General features: G+C 35.8%; 1 protein-coding gene across 1 annotated transcript in view; it reads right to left on the bottom strand.

Annotated features, from left to right (window-relative positions):
- The window catches only part of PCDH15 (protocadherin related 15), a 723362-nt gene that overhangs the window by 63722 nt on the left and 641053 nt on the right, over positions 1-18587 (bottom strand). The window contains exon 27 of the mRNA XM_059172504.1: positions 4832-5047. Coding sequence (XP_059028487.1) covers positions 4832-5047 — 216 coding nt within the window. The remainder of the gene's footprint in view (positions 1-4831; positions 5048-18587) is intronic.

Raw genomic sequence — 18587 nt, 5'->3', positions numbered from 1 at the left:
ATCAGGAATACCACCCAGCCATGTACACTCTTGTTGTGTCCTGTGAGAGAAACATACAATGTGTTAGGTTAAGCCCCTGAAATGTTTTGGAGTTTAGGGTTAAAAAAGTCAGCCTACCATGACAAACACCCAGGGCTCCATTACGTAGGAGTGCTAGATTCTTAGTAATTGGAGGGCAACAAAAAACTAGAATGTTAGTTTTATGTGGGTGCAGGGAAGTGGTAGGATTTCCTTTTGTATAATTACGTTTTAAAGTTTCAGAAGCTCATTTATAAGTAATCTTTTGGAAAGAAATCAATTCATGTGCTGGGGACTCAATCTGGGAGCAAAATTTGGCCTTGACGATAGTAATAACTCTACCATTTGTCTTTTAAGGACAGCTGGTACTTTCTCTTTATTCAGAAGGATAAAGTACTTACTCAAGGGAATTTTGAATTTGCTGATGAGTTTTGGGGCTAAATTTTGACTGAACTAACAAAATGAATTAAGATTTAAGATCCTTCAGGAGCGCATGAATAGTTCAATCGGTTAAACATCTGCCTTTAGCTCAGGTCATTACCCCAGGGTCCTGGTACTGAGCCCATTGTTTGGAGTCTGCCTCTCTCCTGCTTATGCTCTCTCTGTCCAGTAAATAAACAAAATCTTAAAAAAGGTTTAACTTGCCTCAAAATATATACATATTAAGCTTACAATTTATCAAAAAGATTTTTTGATCTTAACTTCTGAAGACATACTTTTGTATTAAGATAAAAAACAATGTAGTTGCAATTCTGATAAAGTAACAAAATTCAGATTGCATGTAACTCAGAAGTATTTGTCTCAGACTGACCTATAAGTAGTTACTTTAGAAGTTTTAAATCTCCTTGAAGTATAATCATGATTTATAGAGAACACATACATCTTTCACTATGCTGGCCAAGAAAATAAGCTAATATAGTTTAAATTTTGATCTTTCAAAGGAATGCTAATTCCCTGAATCTTGACTTTATCTATTATCTATAATAAGGGTATTTAAATGCTTAAGATTCCTAGATTTTATTTGTTACTTTTCTGGCACAGTCTTTATGCAAATAATTCTGGAAATACACATGTCAGTTTATTATACCAACTATAACAAGTCTGCTTATAAAGACTTTTTAAAAATGTAGTTCTATCACTGTGGGATCAATCTCTGTAATGGATGAAAATTATGAGCAGCAGTCTAAAGAAGGAAAAGTAATATTTGTGAAGCACAATATTCTAAAACCAGAGCTTCCTAGTTGATATATCCTATTATTTCTAAGTCCTTTTAATCCTTCTTCATAAATTGCTCAGTTTTCCTTTCTTCTGCCCTCCCATTCATTCCCAAACAGTGTAGACAGTGCTGCCCAGTAAAAAAAAAGAAAAGAAAAAAAAGAAAAAAATAACAACATAAGCCACACATACATGCCTGATATGTCATTTCAAGTGCTCTGGTATTCACTATAGGGTACCAGAGGATAAAAAAATAATGAAAGCCATCTAATAATACACTTAACCTAATATATTAATAGAGCATCATTCTCACACATACTGAATACCAAACAACTTATTAAGGAGGCATTTTTTACTTTTTTATACCAAGTCAATGAAACTCAGAGTGCATTTTATGCTTATAATACATCTCAGTGTGACAGCGTCACAAAGGCAAGTGCCCGGTGATCACATGGGACAAATAACTCACACTCTGCGCAGCAAAGCTCTAAAGAGCTTCACCGTGTCTTGTGTCGACTGGCCACTAGCCACTGTCTGTCCTGACCGGCCTCTGGTACAATCTCACTTCTCTTAAAAAGGAAGAAGCAGTTTAATTATCTTTTTCAGATAGCTTTGTATAGTCTTTGATACCATTCCCAAACTCAAGTGGTAGTCGAAGATTAGTTTTGAGGTGAAATTGAATATTGGTTTAGTTATGTTAAAACCCATTTCTCTGTCTTGCACTCAGAATGGCTCTTGACCCACAGAGATGTTTTAACTTCATGCATTGGTCATTTGGAAAATACTGGTTCACTGAATGATGCAGATTTTTCAAATACTGACACATTATATAGCACAATATCAAGAAAAAAAATCACATTCTTTAATATGACCACTGATCTCATGGTCTTTATGTTAATAGAAAGCTGTCAAGATCACAGTGGTGAGTGAATACAAGTTTCCAATAATCTCATTTGTGCTGTTAGTTGTTATCATTAGCAGCAAATACTGTCAGTTGTTTTCCTTAAATTGGCTGTCTCACTTTGTTCATTTCTGTTTAAATGTCTAGCAAATATTCAAGTTTGAGACACCACATTTTATCTCATTATTTTTTCCAAATAAAAGTATTCCTTAAAAAAACACACACACAGTAAATTCAGCTTGCATAGAGCTTTTCCTTGAGACTACCATTATACTTCTTTTATAGAAGAAATGCTTTCCACATACTTCCCATTTCATTACAGAAAATATTGAAAAGGTGTTTAGTCAAGAGTAGAGATTTGTTAAAACTAGTAAGTTTTACTACTTATGAGTAAGGGCACTCTTTCAGGCTTTTCTCTGTGTGTGTGTATGTGTGTATGACTCTGAAGGATACAATCAAAGCTGGTGCAAATATAATATCCTAAAACATCAAACAATGTCCTAACATTCTCACCAAAAGAAATTCTGAACTTACTGAACTGATTTAAGGGAATGATTTAAGGGATCCTTAGTGTTCCATGGACCGCACTTTGAGAGCTGCTAACGTATACCGTAATAGAGAACCCATTCATCCATTGAACAGCCACTAAGTGCCCACGCCACATCAGGAATTATTCTGGGCATTTGAGATACATCATGGAATAAAATAATAAAAAACAAACAAAAGAACTCTCTTCATGGAGTTTTTGCGGGGAAATATGAACATAAGTATGGTAAGTCCATTGTAAAGAGCAAACAGTAAAGAGGTGTGAACTGACACAGTAGGGCTGCATTGCTAAATGAGGCTGTCGGGGTAGGCTTCACCGTGAAATACATCCTTGCAAATATTTGGAAGAGATGAGGGAGCTAGTCAGGAACACATTTGGGGAAGAACATTTTAGACAGCGGCGTTGCCCTCCTCTAAAGTGAGGATGGGTCTGGCTGTTTGGAAAACCGCAAATTGGCCAATGTTACCGGGTCTGAATGAGTTAGATGAAGAATAGCAGAATTGAGGTCACTGGAGGCCTTCTGAGTACAGAAGGTCGTCTTCTGTAATGACTTTACTTCTCTGAAAGAATCTCTCTTATTTCTCCCCACATCTCCCTTCTCTTGACTAAAAGGATATCTGAACTCACCATAAAAAAATTGTTTTGCTGGTAAGTTTTCCACATATATATGGTTCATAAATATATCACATTATGATTACTTTGAAACAACTCTTCCTAAATGTATTTTGGGTAATTTTAAAGGTATACTTTCAAATTTCCACACAATAGTTTAAAGAGTCCAAATAAGAAACCCATAAACTTCGCATTTCTCATGTACATAGTACACAGATAATCTATACAGTTACATCTTACTTATGTTATTGCAGTATTTATTTTATCTTATTTATTTATTTATTTGACAGAGTGAGCAAGCATGAGCAGGGAACCCAACGCGGGACTCGATCCCAGGACCCTGGGATCATGACCTGAGCTGAAGGCGGACGCTTTACCCACTGAACCACCCAAGTGCCCCCATTATTGCAGTATTTTACTTATCCTGTCTATTCTGACAGCACCTCATTGTGCGGCCATGAAACAACAGGAAGGGTAATGACAACACTGTGTACATTGGGTTTACAGATCTTAACTCTATTAAAAACCTACGTCAACTTTGAAAACTTCTCTGTCAAAGGCTTCCTGGCTCAGAATGGCCTTTGTTTATTCTAGTGCAGCTTTGCTCTGCCCACCACAGTCATGAAAGTTGGCCTTCATGATTTAGAAGAAAAATAGGGGATCTGTGATGTCTACATATATGAGAAGGTTAAACTCGTTCAGAGAACTAACAGAGGGGAGCTGTGAAGATGAAGATCTAACAAGATGGAAGCAGCAGAAGAAAAAATATACTGTATTCTGTATTCCTGTGACAAGCATTTCCAGTAATAATTGTAACTTTTCATGTTTACTAGATTAATCAAGGACCCAACAAGCCATGCTTCCAAGTTGGCAGAAATCCCATAGGACAGAAGCTTTGGTGTTGAGTATCTTGAATAAACAGTAAGATCAAACTGCCCTTGGGAACACTCTACCATGGAGATGTGGTAGAGACAAAGAAAGAGAAGAGAAAAGTGGTATTCATGGCTGAAGCCAAATATAACTGAGTCAAGGATCATTGATGCCATCACTGGGGATCTTAGGAAAAGAAGGAAACTATATCTATTGGAACATAAATTTGCACCAAAGCATTTCCTTTTGTTTTCTTAATTACAAAAGGTCTAAAAGGAAATTAAACAATAATAAAAAAATTTCATACATTTTAATTTCTACAGCACAAAGCAGTGAAGCATTTTAAAATTTTAAGTAGATCCAGCCAATTCTATACTAAAAATGCGATCTACAGACCAAATGGAAATCCAGCACTTGTGGAATTGCTGTCACAGTCATACAGGAAAACATATTGGAATGTATTTCCCAATGTCAAAAAAATATACAGCCTTAAAGCTATACCTTTTATATCCTAAACTGTGGCTACTAGCAACCTGGAGGAAAATTGATCACATTTATATTCTAGAAAACCTATTTTGAATAAATGTAAAAGTTCCATGAGTCAGAGACATCAACTGCAGACTGGCAGGTGCATGCGCTTCCCCTAATCTGGAGGTCTATCTACTTACCAGGACATCTGCTTTGCCGCTCAGTCCCTGCCCATAGTTATCAGTTGCGATGACTTGGAACTTGAAGTAGGACCTTCTCATGTTGTGAAAGAGCATAGCACTTTTGATGAGCCCTGTATAAGTTTCCACCACAAATCCTTCTTTTCCCTCTTTAATGGGTGGAATGATGAGTCGGTATGCCATGGCGCTGTAATTGCCAGTATCTTTGTCCGTAGCCTAGGAGGGAAACAACACAGGGTATAAATAAGCAGTAAAAAACCACCAGTATTCAAGGGCTCATTGCTTTTGTAAGACTGATGATCTTTTGTAAGAACACAATACAACCCTCCTCAAAGTCTCTTGTTCTGGATACCGTTCTATAGTTTAACAGGCTTTGTGTCCATAGGGATGAGTGGTTATTAGAATAATAACTACCCAGCTGTGAATACAAAGGACACAGACTCTGTTATAACAGAGTCCAACCTGGTGAATTAAGTGTTTTGACTGGCATGTCTGATGGGTTCAACTCTGAGCTGTGATCCAAATTGGTTTAAGGATGGGACTGATTGTTTACCTAGCTATTGTCTTGTGTAAGAGGCATAGCATGTGATAGTCATTTTGATCTAACCTATTTCTGGAAGGAGAAACATAAAATAATCCACTGAAAGATCTCAAGTGATAGTAAAAGTTCAGAGCTTTTAAGCAATAAATCTATAGCTGTATATCCTAATTAGTTAATGCCATGTCATAATTACAGAAGGTTAGAATACTAATCCAGGCTCCTTTTTATTCATTCTATATCCTAATTAACCAGATTTTTTCCCAGTTGTAAGTACTTATAGTCTACATGTTAAGGTTTCTTAAAATTTATAATTTAAAAAGGGCAATATTTGTTTAGAATGTTGTGGTGGGGTTTTCATTTTTGTTGCTCTTTTTGTTTTTTAAATGAAGCTATGAGTATAATTTATTAGTCTGTCTCCATGGCTTCAACATCAGAGACTTTTCAGAATGCCAGTCTGAGATTTATTTCATAGTGGAATATTTGGAAGAGAAATGATGGATATGAGAGTCTCAGTGAATTTATACAAGATTACATACACCTTATTCATGATACTAGATAGGAAAGTTTAATATTATTTTCATTGTTTGGTTATTCTTATTTTCACCAAAGATATTATTAAATATCATGAATTAAGCATTTTTTAAAGATTTTATTTATTTATTTTAGAGAGAAAGAGAACATGAGTGATGTGAGGGGCAGAGGGAGAGGCAGACTCCCCCCTGAGGAGGGATCCCGACTCCAGACTTGATTCCTGGACTCCGAGATCATGACCTGAGCCTGAGCCATAGGTAGACACTACACTGACTGAGCCCCCTAGGCATGCCATATCAAGCATTTCTGATTTCCCATTGTAATGCTAAGGATTCTATAAAACATCATCTTCTTTAATAAAAACTCTAAGAAATGTATTATTCCAATCACATAAATTAGTGCCATCCAACTGAACTTTCTGGGATAAAGGAAATGCTCTGTGTTCTGTCCAACACAGAAGCTACTAGCCACATACAGCTACTCAGAACTCGAAATGAGGGGAGTCAGAAATTAAAATCTGAATTCTAACTAAATTTCAATAGCCAACGGCTACATTTTAAGTGGTAAAGTTGGGATATAAATAATGATAATAGTAAATGACAGAAAATGTATATTAAGCTTTGCCATGAGCTCTACTCTTCAGCTTCAAATCCTATATACATGCCTAACCATGGAAAACATTTCAGGATAACTCTAACCACCTGGTAAACAAGGTAATTTAAAGTAAAAAAATAGATATTTCACTTTGGGATAAAACATTTCTGGAATTTTCTAAGAAGTCAAAAATCTCAGCTTTAGACTAGGATGAGCTCTAGCTACTAGCTCATCTCCATAGATGGTCTGTATGTTTCACAGAATGGCAGAGCTCAGTTTTGGCATTAGAGGGATAATAATTAGATTTTGATATTAGAGGGACAGTAATTAGATTTCAACATTAGATCACATTATCACTAAAAGGAGAAGAAGAACAAAGAAAAAATAGTTATCAAAGTGTTTCCTTTTACACTTTGAACTCAGGGTTTTTATTCATTTAATAAAGGACAGCATTAAAAAAAAGCACATTTCCAACTAAAATTAAAATCAGAGTTGAATCAAGTAATCAAAGACATTTCTTCCACATACTAGGAGGAAATTTGAGACTAATGCCAAAGGGGGTCAATGATTTGGCTGAATATATCGTCCTTTAACTTACAATTATCATGGGTGTTTCTACTGAAATAATTTTTTTTTTACTGTTAATGAAATAATAGTGAGGTATAAGAAATGTGCACAAAAATGGACAAATCTTGAGTATACAGCTCAGTTAAATTTTTCAAACTATCCACATCCATGTGGCCAGCCCCTGCATCAAGAAATAAAGCATTACCAACATCCCAGGATGTCCTCTATGTCTTTCAGCCATAGCCTCTCCCCAGGAAACCACTGCATTCATTTCTAAATAAATAAACTGGTTATGCCTAATTTTACTTTATTTTTTTAAAGATTTTATTTATTTATTTGACAGACAGAAATCATAAGCAGGCAGGGAGACAGGCAGAGAGAGAGAGAGGGAAGCAGGTTCCCTGCTGAGCAGAGAGCCCGATTTGGGGCTCGATCCCAGGACCCTGGGATCATGACCTGAGCTGAAAGCAGAGGATTTAACCCACTAAGCCACACAGGCACTTTACTTTAAAGACTTTATTTGTCAGAGACAGAGAGAGAGAGAACACAAGCAAATGGAGGGGCAGAAGGAAAGGGAGAAGCAGGCCTCCTCACTGAGCATGGAGCCCAGTCAATGCAAGACTGGGATCATGACCTGAGCCAAAGGCAGATGCTTAACTGAGTCACCCAGGCATTCCTAGTAATGCCTATTTTTAAACTTTATGTTGATGGGATCAGACCATATCTTCTCTTTTCTGTCTGAATTCTTTTACTCAATTATGTGTTATGGGATTCTAAATCTTTGTATTTTTAAAATTTTATAGGCATTTTAAATCATTTTATTTCATCTATCCTATAATACCATGAGACACTTACTCTTATTCTGTATTTTACCTGCAAAGAACCTGAGACTTAGCTCTCTCTATGCTTCAGGATTTGAATTCTGGTCATTTCAATTCTAGGATCTAAGTCCAACTGGACACATCCCCTCTCCCCACTCCCAAGTATTTACAACCAACATTCTGGCCTGTGATTTTCTTCCTTTTTTCTTTTTTTTTTTTTTTAAGATTTTATCTAATTGTTTGACAGAGAGAAAAAGATCAAAATCAGGGGGAGGGGCAGAAGGAGAGGGAGAGCAGAGGGAGACGCAGACTCCCCAGTGAGTAGGAAGCCCACGTTTGACTTGATCCCAGGACCTTGGGATCATGACCCGAGCCAAAGGCAGAGAGATGCTTAACTGACTGAGCCACACAGGTACCACCAGGCCTGTCTTTTTCAAAAAGTTTTTAAATTTTTATAATTTGAGTATAGTTGAGTATAGTTGATACACAATGTTATGTTAGTTTCAAGCATACAACATAGTGATTCAGTATCTCTGTACATCGTGATATGCTCTGTACAAGTGTACGGACCATCTTTCACCATATAGTTCCACTGCAGTATCACTCCTTATCCCCATGACTTCTTCATTCCCTAACTAGAACCTCTGGCCCCCACTACCCTTCACACATCTGCCCCACCTCCTCACCTGGGGCCCCTCTGGAAATCATCAGTTTGTTTTCTGTATTTATAGGTCTCATTCCGCTTTTTGTGTGTGTGTGTGTGTGTGTTTTTTTTTAGGTTCTACATCTGAGTGAAATCATTTGGTATTTGTCTGTCTCAGTCAAACAAACTTTTGTATTTTAAAATAAACCCCTGTACCACAACACAATCACATTTAGAGAAGAATGACAGTTGTAATAAAATCACCGTGACTGCTTGGTATATTTATGTTTCTTTGCACAGTTCTTACTGATGAACTTCAGATTTCAATAAACAAGGAATTTCACTTTCTAACATCCCTAACTTACTAAATTAAGAGAACCACAAGGTAGCCATATTTTATATAATCTTAACAGGTTAAGGTGCATTTTAAAGCACACCTAGGCAGGAGGGAAGGAAGGTTTGAGAAACAGGTTGACTGAACTAAAGCCATTTTGGCTTTAGGCTGACCCTTAACCTAAAGTCAGGTCATATGTTTAAAAAAAAAAAAAAAAAGGCAGGTGGTAAAAAGAATCAGAAGATCCAACTCATGGAAGATTACCAGATCCCACTCCCTCTGGCAGTAAAAGCCACAAAGGCTGGACATTCTTAAAATTATTCTTTGTGGGTAATTCCACAACCCCAATGATGAGGGAGCAGACTACTGGCTGAGAACAAAGCGCATGGGGACACCTGCAAACTCCCACCACCCCCACCACTCCAGGGTGGGAAATGTGTAATATTCTTCCAGGAAGCGCCCAACTATCTTTATGTTAATGCCTTGCTAGAGGGATTAAACAATCTTAACTTGACAATGGCAAGACCTCCAGTATTTTGTAGCTCCTCTTTAGTATAGGAATGGGCTTTGGAAAACCTCCCTTTTCCTTACCTCCCCCAGCTCCCAAGTATATAAATCAGCCATTCCTTACTCTTACAATGCAGCTCTTTCTGTCGAGAGATCCTGTCCCCATCCTTCAATAAAACCACCATTTTGAACCAAAGACGTCTCAAGCATTCTTACTTAGCCATTGGCTCCAGACCCCACCCCAATGAACCTCACTTGCCTTCCAAAGTCACATCACCAAGACAATGAGAAAATGAACTGTAACATAGTAGTAAAGTCCAAAGTTAAAGAGTAAGACCCTCCCTATAGGATTAGCTAATTAAAACAAACAAGCAAACAAAACTTATAAAACCCTTCATTAGGGGCAAACAGGGGTCCTCTTCCCCATCTGGAAGGAAATGATGTGAGAAACAAAGGCAGAAGAAAAATTGTTAAATTTCCTTACTACCTAGAGTCCATTGACAAGTCCTTGAACCAGGCAGAGTGACCTTCCTCTAGGGACTCAGCTGCCTTAATGTTAATACTTTGCTAAGGGCAAAAGGCAATCCTTGTGTGACCCCCCCCCAACCCCACCCAACCCCTCCCAAGGATTTTTCATAGTACACTGGGTAACAAATGAGATACAGGGTCTTAAATAAATCATGTTTACTGGATATTTTCCCCCAAATATAAAATTGCTATCATATGTACATATTCAATAATGATTCCACTCTGAATTTCTATTTCTTTGAATGGCCTTAATCCTCTTTGAATCTCAAAGATCTCATTTCAGAAAACAGGCACTGATGATGGTACCAGGATCACTGACATTCTTTCAAATCTACCCTCCTTCTCCCAAGTGCAGGTAGCTGAATATAGCAAGTCAAACACTGAATGATAAACATGCCAATAGACATTACACTTAGAAGCAACTTAAAAGATTTTCAAGTTCAATTTTGAATCTATTCAATTTTCAGCAAACACATGATTTAAGACAGAAACCTGTATAAAAGATGTGACTGATCAGTGCCTGGTATGAATATTAGAACTGTGCACTATGAACAACCAGATGTTCCTTTATGAAATTAGTTAAAAGACATGATATATTTAAATATACACCAAAAATACTGATAACAAAATTAAGAACACAATTTTAAATCTGGTTACAGATGTGAAAAGTGAGTGTTTCAGCACAGACTGTACTGTAACTGCTTCCTACTTTTAATAATTTTAAATTCATTTTTTTGTGTTATGTTTTAGATACATACTCAAAAATTGGGTATGATTCAAAAAATATTTGTAATCACTCAGAATTTCAGCTTTCCTTATTTGTAAAATGAAAAAAAATATATTGCTCAACAGCATTATTTTCAAGAAAAAAATATATATACATATGTGAAATAGGCCAAGTATAACTATTATAATTTGTAACCATAATATTCCAAAATTTTAATTTTTACATCTAATGATATTTACCAATAATATGCAATTTAAAACACAAAATTAATTTAAATTTATTACTCCAGGCACATTATCAAAAGATTGTAACTTCCTTTTTCTTTAAGATTTTATTTATTTGACAGAGAGAGAGAGCACAAGCAGGGGAGCAGCAAAAGGAGAGGGAGAAGCAGGATCCCCGCTGAGCAGTGAACCCAATGAGGAGTTTGATCCTGGGATTCAAGGATGACCTGAGCCAAAGGCAGACGCTTCACCCACTGAGCCATCCAACTGCCCCAAATTGTTAATTTCCTTAAAATAATCCATTAAACAGTTTTTTCAAGATGCATGTACTTTGCTCTCCTCTTTCTGTTTTCTTTTCCACTTCTCTTTATTGCTACCAGACCATCTGAGTCAAGCTTGTAAAACCTCTTCCCCAACTGAAATCCATGCATTTATATGCAGTACATGCTCTATACTCCCTTGTTGCTGAATGTAATGAAGCTTCTCCTATTTTGACATTCTCCTTCTCTGTGAATTTCAGTGTTCTTGGAGATGACACAATCAACAACCCACATTCAAATTTTTAGGCCTGAAAACTGCCATTGATCTTTGACCTGCCTCACCACATCGATTTTATCCCATAACCACATGCTCATCTTCTGACTTAAGGAGATACTTCCTCTAAGGAAACGCTCCATCTCTGGAAGTGTAAACTTCTAATGTATACATTTCCGACTGCAAGGTCCCATCACTTTCTTATTCAGTGAAAATCTCTTTGGTACCAGGGAATTTTCAGTCCCACAAATGCCCTCTCTGTTCTCATTACTTCAGAGCTATGCCCTTTCTATCCTCATCATGGATGTCACAGTGGTCACACTGCTCTCATTGCTTTGTCCTTCCACAATACCTGGAACTTTCTCCTCTAGAGCCAACGTAACTGTCAACTGGAGACTGGGGAATAATGAAGGAGAGAGTCTGGTGCCTCACACAGTACATCAGGTCATCTTTCCTGCTGAATACGTTTTATTGTTATTAAATTTTATAAGTCAAGGAATGAAGACACAGAGAGATTAGTCACTTTCTCATCCTCACAAAGATTGCTGATAGCACAGGTGGGGAGGTCTTTCTCTGAAACCTATACTGAAACTGTTATATTCAATATGTCACACTAAGTACCAGGACTGGGACTCCAGGGAACATAACAGTAAGAGCCGTAAAAAGATCCCAAGAACTCCTCCTAGACAAGTCATGAAGATGGAGAGAAAATAATAAATATGCAAACCAAAAACCAAGTGATGGCAGAAATACAAACCTTCATGCTGATGGTAGCTCCACTTAGAGGGCATTTTGCTGATCTAGGTGAAACTCAAGAGTCTATCCATGAGGTTGTGAATGGCTCAGAGAATGGGAATCAAGACCCAAGCCCCACTTGTGGAAATGAGTCTAGTAAGATTACCCTTCCCAGAATACTCACTTCTCATTTTAAGAGCAGTTGGGAAATTCATCTCTCCTTTCCAGCCACCATTGCTACCACCACCCTAGAACTACAAACCAAACCACTGGCTTCACCTTTAATGCTGAGTGCAATGAGGGGAAAATTTCCTTGGGAATTAGTCCAACCAACACAAGCCCTCATCATAGTCTGCAGTCTTCATTCACACACTATCAATTGCTCAGTTCTAGGAGAAATCATAATAATTTGAATTTATGACTTTGTAAATCCAGTGGTCCTAAATTCTACTGAATGAACAGAAAAACCACAGCTGAGAATTTGAGAAAAGTGATCTTTAACTGCTAATAGCCTAGCTTCCTCACAGAAGTAGGTGCTTTTTCAAAACAGTCCCCTCTAACCTATACCTCAAATAATTCTAACAATTAAGTTCCAAGAAAACTAAACAGAGTAAAAATAATCCTCAAAATGAACAAGCAACAGAATGTTATAAGAACTTGTTGAAAAAAAAGCAGTCATACCCACAAATGGAATTAGAAGGTATAGAGAATAAAGCAAAGATGTTCAATGTTTCAGTAAATAGAGTCTTAAAGAAAAAAGAATGAGAATAGAATATAAATAAAAAGAAACTTTTAGAAATGATGAAATAATAATTGAAATGAAAAACCCAGAGATGAAGCAACTTAGGCATCGCTGATGAGAGAATTAGTGAACTGAATGACAGGGACAGAAAAATGTGATGCAGAATGCCCTACAAAGCGACAAAGACCAAAAATCTAAAAGCAAGTGTGAGACAAAGCATTGAGAGCCATCAAATTTAGGAAACATCTAATCAAAGAGTCAAGAAGAGAGGATAGAGTTTCCCAGGACTGATAAAGACAGCTATCAACAGATATAAGAAGCCCAATAACTTACCAACAGAATAAATACAAAGTGATCTACCCAGAACATGCAACACCCCACCCCCAACAGAAAGGGGAGTCATAGGAGGTCTTAGCACACTCAGAGAGTGACACGGAAAGGCGCCATGGAAAGTTCTGAATTGTGTACCTTAAGTGAAGGGCGAGTGATTCCAGGGGAAGACCTAAGATTTAGGAAAATGTGAAAAAGCAAAGAAAGGATTAGGTGGCTGAATATCTCTATAATACAATAATTATTTTGTTGTGTGTGGCCAAAAAAAAAAAAAAAAAGTAAAATATCCAAAAGAAATAATATATAAAATTCAATGGGGGGATTTAATTTAAATGTCCTAAGATTCTAAATAATATTTAGGATGGAAGGTATATTGGTATTTTAAAGTACATGTATTTTTTTTTTTAAATTTTAATAATTTTTTTTATTTTTTATAAACATATATTTTTATCCCCAGGGGTACAGGTCTGTGAATCATGTATTTTAAAGTTTCTAAGGTAACCCTTATTAAATAAAGTAGAGTACATAACTTTACAAATACACAAAGGATACATGCATGGGGCAAGGAAAAATTATCCATCCAAAAGAAAACAAAAAGGAGAGAAAAAATATAGAAAACTGAGAAAAACTAAACAGGATAAGGGAAAGCCAAAACAAAATGACAAAGGTAAAATCTATTATATCCTCAATTAGAACATATGTAATTCAATCTTCTACTTAAAAGACCAGGTTAATCACACTGGAAAGAATATACTCTACTCCAATGTACAATATATCATCCCTAAAAGAAGAAAGTGATTGGAAACATAAGTCAACATTCATTTATATTTTAATGTAGAACATATTTAATTTCATATGGAAATTTACCTTTCTGGATTTTGGGGAGAAGTGAAGAAAGAACTGGTATTTTAAAATTAGCTAACAATCTTAGAAGTCAGTCTTGATGCACTCTGTGAAACTAGGAATGTGTTTGAAAGGAAATTATTTGCCAAAGATTTCACTAATGAGCTTAGGTGTAAACAAAGCAAAACAGCTAAGCAGTTTTTTTTTTAATAAATAAACTATTATGAATATTTCCTAAAAATGGGGGAAGTTCCTAATGATATTCTAAAAAAGGGAAAAATAAGTAAAATTTACAACTTAATTGCATCATTTTTAGGTAGAAATAAGGTAACATCTAAACAAGCTTGGTTAAACTAACACCTAAAAATGAAAACTGGCTCATCAAGAAAACTGTAACTGAATCAAATTTGCTAATGAATCAATGTCACTTTACTATTTTCATCAGCTTCTTTAAAATAAAAAATGTACCCTGGGCTCCAGGTGGTCATTATTATCTGGAAGAGGGAACCCTTGAAGATTTGATTTGTAGACTTCAGGGAGTTTCTGTTAGTGAGCAAAATCTGGGAAGTTATGTCTAGAGTTGTTTTAAAAGAATGAAAATCAGAAATGAATATTGTAATTATACCTGCTGTAATTATATTCCTAAATGAAAGCTAAGACACGGGAAACCACTCATGCATTTCTAAGACCTCATCTGGAAATCTTAATGCACACAGGTGCCCAATATTAAGAGAAAATCACCAAATAATTGCCTTTATCATACAGGGGTGTAGGTGAGCCCATTAATTTTGTAGCAGCCTAAGTAACTGTTCCCCTCTGTTGCCTAAATGAATACTATGAATACAGAAATATTAGTGGAATAATTAGCGATGTCCTAAGAACTTCCAAAGCCCATTAAAGTCCAATAATGCTAACTTTTAACTTCAACTTTTCAATTAGATCCCATTTTAACATTTAACAGCGCCAAAGGCTCACTTTTCCTGAAATAGGTGGAGGTATTTTTATAATGTCAAGGTAAAAATACTCAAATCCTACATTTTCATCTACTAAGGTCGATATGTCAAGCTGTATTTGCAGGGGGCAAAAAGAACATCTGCTGTAGATCTCTTCAACTTCTTAAACTTGACTCTTGTATTTGTAGGAACTACAAAGAAACCTTCATTTTAAAGCACTTAAAAACAATACATTTGTCCAACATATGATAAAATATGAATGAGAAAATGAAAATGTCAGGTAGACTGGTCTATTTAAAAGGCTATTCAAGATCTATGCAAAAGGAAAAAGAAATCCTATAAAAAAAAAAAAAAAGAGGAGAGACATTTTAAATAAATAAGAAAGCTTAGTGTTTCATTTACCAGGATGTCAAAAAAGTGATCACAGTCCAACAATTCAGAATTTCAATATGCGCACTGTTTATATAGTTAAATAAAAGTCTAACTTAATTCAGAGGTATTCTAATGAGTAAAATACAGTTTATTGCAGAAATGATGATTTAATAATGGTATGCTGACAAGTGCAACACTGTTTGAATTACAAAGACTTTTCCAGGAGTTTTACTTTTGTTTTATTATAGTTAGAATTTGGCAAGGTTTACTCTTAAAGAGTGGTGCCAAATATCATGAGATAATACTCATTTGAAAAATTAAAGAAAGAAACCAAAGAAGAGGAAACTCTTCCTTTTATCATTTTTACAGTTATATACTGAAATATGTTTTATTACAGAAGGCATGAGATTCAAACATTGGAAAGACTTACATTTATGTGATAAACTCAACATTTTTTTAAGTGCTATTTTCCTTTCCTTGTAAATTCTCTGGAAAATAAATATTACCTAAAAAAAATTGCTTTGTTCTTTTTCTCACTATTGCTACTATCATGACTGACCATATATCCCTCAATGATGCTTTGGAATGAACTCTGAAACATCAGCTCTATCTTTTAATACATGTAGAAAAGCAAGAAATTGTACTTCCTTCAACAGAAGCCGTAAGAACCAAAAACATCTAAATCTGAGCCTTCTTTTTGAGAGAGGAAAACTGCCTTTAATGTTGCTTCTTTTTTTTTTTTTTTTTTTTTTTTTTTTTAAAGATTTTATTTATTTATTTGACAGAGAGAAATTACAAGTACATTGAGAGGCAGGCAGAGAGAGAGAGAAGGAAGCAGGCTCCCCGCTGAGCAGAGAGCCCGATGCGGGACTCGATCCCAGGACCCTGAGATCATGACCTGAGCCGAAGGCAGCGGCTTAACCCACTGAGCCACCCAGGCGCCCTTAATGTTGCTTCTGAATCCCAAAATGTTCAGGATTTTTAGGGAACACTAACTTATTATTGAAATGTTTAAGAAATCTGTGCCTTTGCAGTAATTCTGTTCTTATGAATCAAATCCTTCAGCATCCAAAACAAATTAAATGATACACTCATTATTTCTAACCCGGTGTTCTTCTTCAATTACATTAAATCCAGTCAATCCAAACCAAATACTTCTCAGTCTTCCCCCCACCCCACTCTAGTCCCTCTCCAGGCTACCACGCTTGTCCCTCTGGCTCTAGTTCCCCTGCCCCGCACACTCCATGCCCCCCTACACAGGACCTGAGCCAAGTATCTCAGCATCCCTCATCTCCACACCAGCCTCCTGAATTCCAGTCTGTCATCAAGCCTTCCTTCCATGTTGGACGTGGGTAATACTCCTCAGCTCAGAGACTATCTATCTAGCAGATGCTGCCCAACGCAGGCTCTGTGTCTCATTTTTCACTCCAGCAACAGCTAAAAGCGAACAAGAACCCCCAAGTGCCAGAGGGACATTCACACAAGTCCATGAAATATTCATTCTGATTCTAGTTTTCCATTCCAACTTCTTAACCTACATTTAACTCTACTTATATTCTCCCCAAACCACATTACCTAGCATCTTTCCTGAATGATCTATGTTGTTTTAGGATTCCAATCCTTTGCTTACACAGTTTCTTCTAATTTAAAAAGTATCTTGTGTGCTAGGCCAGATGATGTTCCCTCCTGGACTGTATTTGGGGGCACATGCACACACGCACACAGAATATAAATAGTATTGAGCAACACAGTCAACCCTCAGCTTAAATGACTAGTTTCTTGAAGGCAGTCCTGACTTCCCTAGGTGCAATGTTATTCCCACCTGTGTGATCCTGGTACTGTATCTTATGTATTTTTTACTATATCATTTACCTTGGCATATTATAATATGTATGTGTCTCATTACATATAGAAGTTGTTTCTTAATTTTCATATTCTTATATATATTTTGTGTCTCTTGGTTTCCAGATTGATTACTCAAATCTACTTAAAAATAAGAATTAAAATTTAAACTAGGATATATAACATGACTTAAAAAAATGCTCTTGAGTACAAACATATTTTTAAGCTTACTTTTGTTCCCATCACTAGAATAGTTAAGACAGGGTATCCTTCATGTGTTGAATAATTTGGACCACCTTGCTTCATACAAAGATTTATGTATCTTTTCATGTAAACATCCTCATATGTATTTTTATAATTTTAAAACAGAGTTAATGTTAAAAGAAAAAATAATGGCATTTTCATTACTGCAGAAAGGTTTAGAATATGAATAATGTATAAGAAGCCTACTTATTCTTCAATTATTAAGTTTAAGAGAAAATCAGGGGGACTGGATAGCAGGACATTTGCAAATTAAATCCAAATGTTGAATCCTCTTTACATTCTCTCTGATGATATTTGATTGCCCATCTAAGAAGAAAACAACAGGCACAAACAAAAACCTTTACTACAAAAAGACAAGCCTTTATCACCACTTTTTAAAAGAGTATGTCAAAGGAAAATAGAATTCAATTTATAAACTTTTTACTTTGGAAAATAAATGGAGAACTTTCAAAAATATATTGAATATGAAGTACTAGGAGGGAACTAATGATTAGTAAAAGAAAAGCCTTAAGGACCATTAAAGTGACACTAATTATAAAGAAGTCTGTATTTACAGATTGTAATGGTGCTATTTACACATGGGACAATAAAATGTGTCTCTTTGAATATATATGAATTGCAACATTTTAATATAAACCACACAACACATTCAACAAAAAAAGTTGCTCTCTGCAATGTCCCTCACTTAAATTGGAGGTATTTTAGAAACATTCCTTCTTTCTATATATATGCATATATATACAATATACATATACGTGTAAATACATATATACACATATGCTTATTTTTTCATTTTGTAACAGTATTTTATGTTGTACACCTAACAAGTTAGCTAAGAAGAAACAGCTGTAACAAACTAAAATTCCTGTTACTATTATTTTTTGTTGGATTAAATTCTCAAAAGAATTGTCCCCAAAACAATATGCTATAAAGTGGAGTGGCCAACATTACAATTCAGTCTTAAGATAATATGATAAAATATTAGCATTGCCAATTGCTGATTTTTAGAAATATTTTTATTTTTCTATTTTTATTTTTAATTTATTCTTAATTTTATTTATTTATTTGTCAGAGAGAGAGAGCACAAGCAGGGGGAGCAGCAGGCAGAGGGAGAAGCAGACTCC

This window comes from Mustela lutreola, chromosome 4 (assembly GCF_030435805.1).
Source record: "Mustela lutreola isolate mMusLut2 chromosome 4, mMusLut2.pri, whole genome shotgun sequence".
Taxonomy (NCBI): Eukaryota; Metazoa; Chordata; class Mammalia; order Carnivora; family Mustelidae; genus Mustela; species Mustela lutreola.
This window is presented reverse-complemented; position numbering and strand designations above follow the sequence as displayed.